Raw genomic sequence first — 1,763 nt, forward strand, 5'->3', positions numbered from 1 at the left:
TAACAAAATCCGCATACTTTTTGAGCAGAAGGTAAACATTACAATTATAAGCATGCAGTCTTGTAAACAGGCTTACAGTCTTGTCCCACATGAGTCAGATTTTGAGTACATGAAGTTAATACATCATGAAATATGATAAACTATAAGACAATCGTTGAAAATGCAAGCAGTTTTTAAAATTTTTAATAACAAAAAACTAAACAATATTGCAGACACAAGCATGCCTCAATATGGACAACCTGTAGCAAATTAGGCGATATTGAGTTACAAAAGTTTTGAGTTACACAACAAAATTGACATACTTTGTTCCTGTACGACCAATGCTGACCTGTACATAAACCATAAAAAAAAAGTCATGTACAGCGGTTACACTATCCAGGATCCTCCATCCATCAGAATTGGCAATGAAGCAAAATCATTTACATATTTGAGCAGCATCATCACAGATAAAGATGATGCGGAAGACATCTCGGCTCGACTGAGTAAAACCAAATCAACGTTTTATTACGGCTCCTATTCAACTGTACATTCCAGTATTTATAAACAAATGCTGAAGAAGAATACTGAGAATATGGTGACCGGAGCGCATATCCAATACTGAATGTGAATGGAGAGGAAAGCACGGTTCCACGCTGTTCATTGACCACTGATGTTTTTTTTGAGAACATTCTGGTCTGCGTGTGAAAAATGCTAGTCCATCGTAAGTAGATAGTTTTAGAGTAGAGGTATATATGAGGTATATGACATTTTTTTCTTTCAATGCTATACTGATGCATTTGTTGGTTGCCTCGTAACGTATTTTAGGAACAGCGATATTCCTGGCAATTATCAGATGTTGAAGATACACAATTAAACACGATTTAAGAATATGTTAAAATGCAAAAACAAAGTTGGTATGAAAAACACTGATGACAAATTACTTAAAATATATAATACTTCCGAACTTTAATCACAACTAAATAGTGCAGCAGATTGGTTATGATAGCTCCTCATTGTCCATAACAATTGCTCTACTACCAGCATATTATAGTAGTATGAAGAATCGTGTACCAGATATTAGCTTCGTTCAACAACTACAATTTGAAGTTGTAGATTAGAATGTTACTTATCGTCTTTATAATTGCCCAACATTTTTTAGAATACGTGTGTTTATTCGAGGGACCCAGTTTCTGAAATATCTGCTCTATATCCTACAATGGTGCGTCTAAGAAATTACACCGTACGAAATTAAAATATATATGAAAGATTTGAATAAAATGCCTTTAGTATGCCAGCTTATATTCAAAATAAAGCACCACAACTTTTCTTAAGGGCTAACTAAGCCTTAATAACCTCCATGACATAGACTAGTATCTACATTTTTCATGCTATTTTTCGATTTGTATTCTATAATAATTTACTAGTGGGCTAATCTAATAGTAATAAAAATACTATAATTTATTATTTATGTTTAAAAACAATTCATATTTTATAAAATATTTTTCCGATATTTCGACGATCTTCGATAGTCATCTTCAGGAATATTTCCCTATTTTTTTATTTTCTAGCTAAAAATTAATTAGAAATTATGTTTCAAAATTAAATGATATGAAGTTATTGAAGAATTTAATTACAAACTATAGTAAAACTCATTGCTTTTTTTAATTCATTCATCGCAACAACTTAATTTCACAGATCTTGATAAAGTTCAGACAGATTATACCGAGTTCAATGTTAGTAACTGATTAAAGTTGCAGTAAAATCGTAAAATAAACATAGAAATG

At 31.5% G+C, this 1,763-nt stretch overlaps 1 protein-coding gene across 1 annotated transcript in view; it reads left to right on the forward strand.

Annotated features, from left to right (window-relative positions):
* The window catches only part of LOC119675656, a 16,250-nt gene extending 15,153 nt beyond the window's left edge, over positions 1 to 1,097 (forward strand). Inside the window, exon 3 of the mRNA XM_038086863.1 lies at positions 964 to 1,097. Within this exon, the coding sequence (XP_037942791.1) occupies positions 964 to 1,097 (134 nt within the window). The remainder of the gene's footprint in view (positions 1 to 963) is intronic.
* Positions 1,098 to 1,763: the final 666 nt, after the last annotated feature.

This window comes from Teleopsis dalmanni, chromosome 2, assembly GCF_002237135.1.
Source record: "Teleopsis dalmanni isolate 2A chromosome 2, ASM223713v2, whole genome shotgun sequence".
In the NCBI taxonomy this organism is placed as follows: Eukaryota; Metazoa; Arthropoda; class Insecta; order Diptera; family Diopsidae; genus Teleopsis; species Teleopsis dalmanni.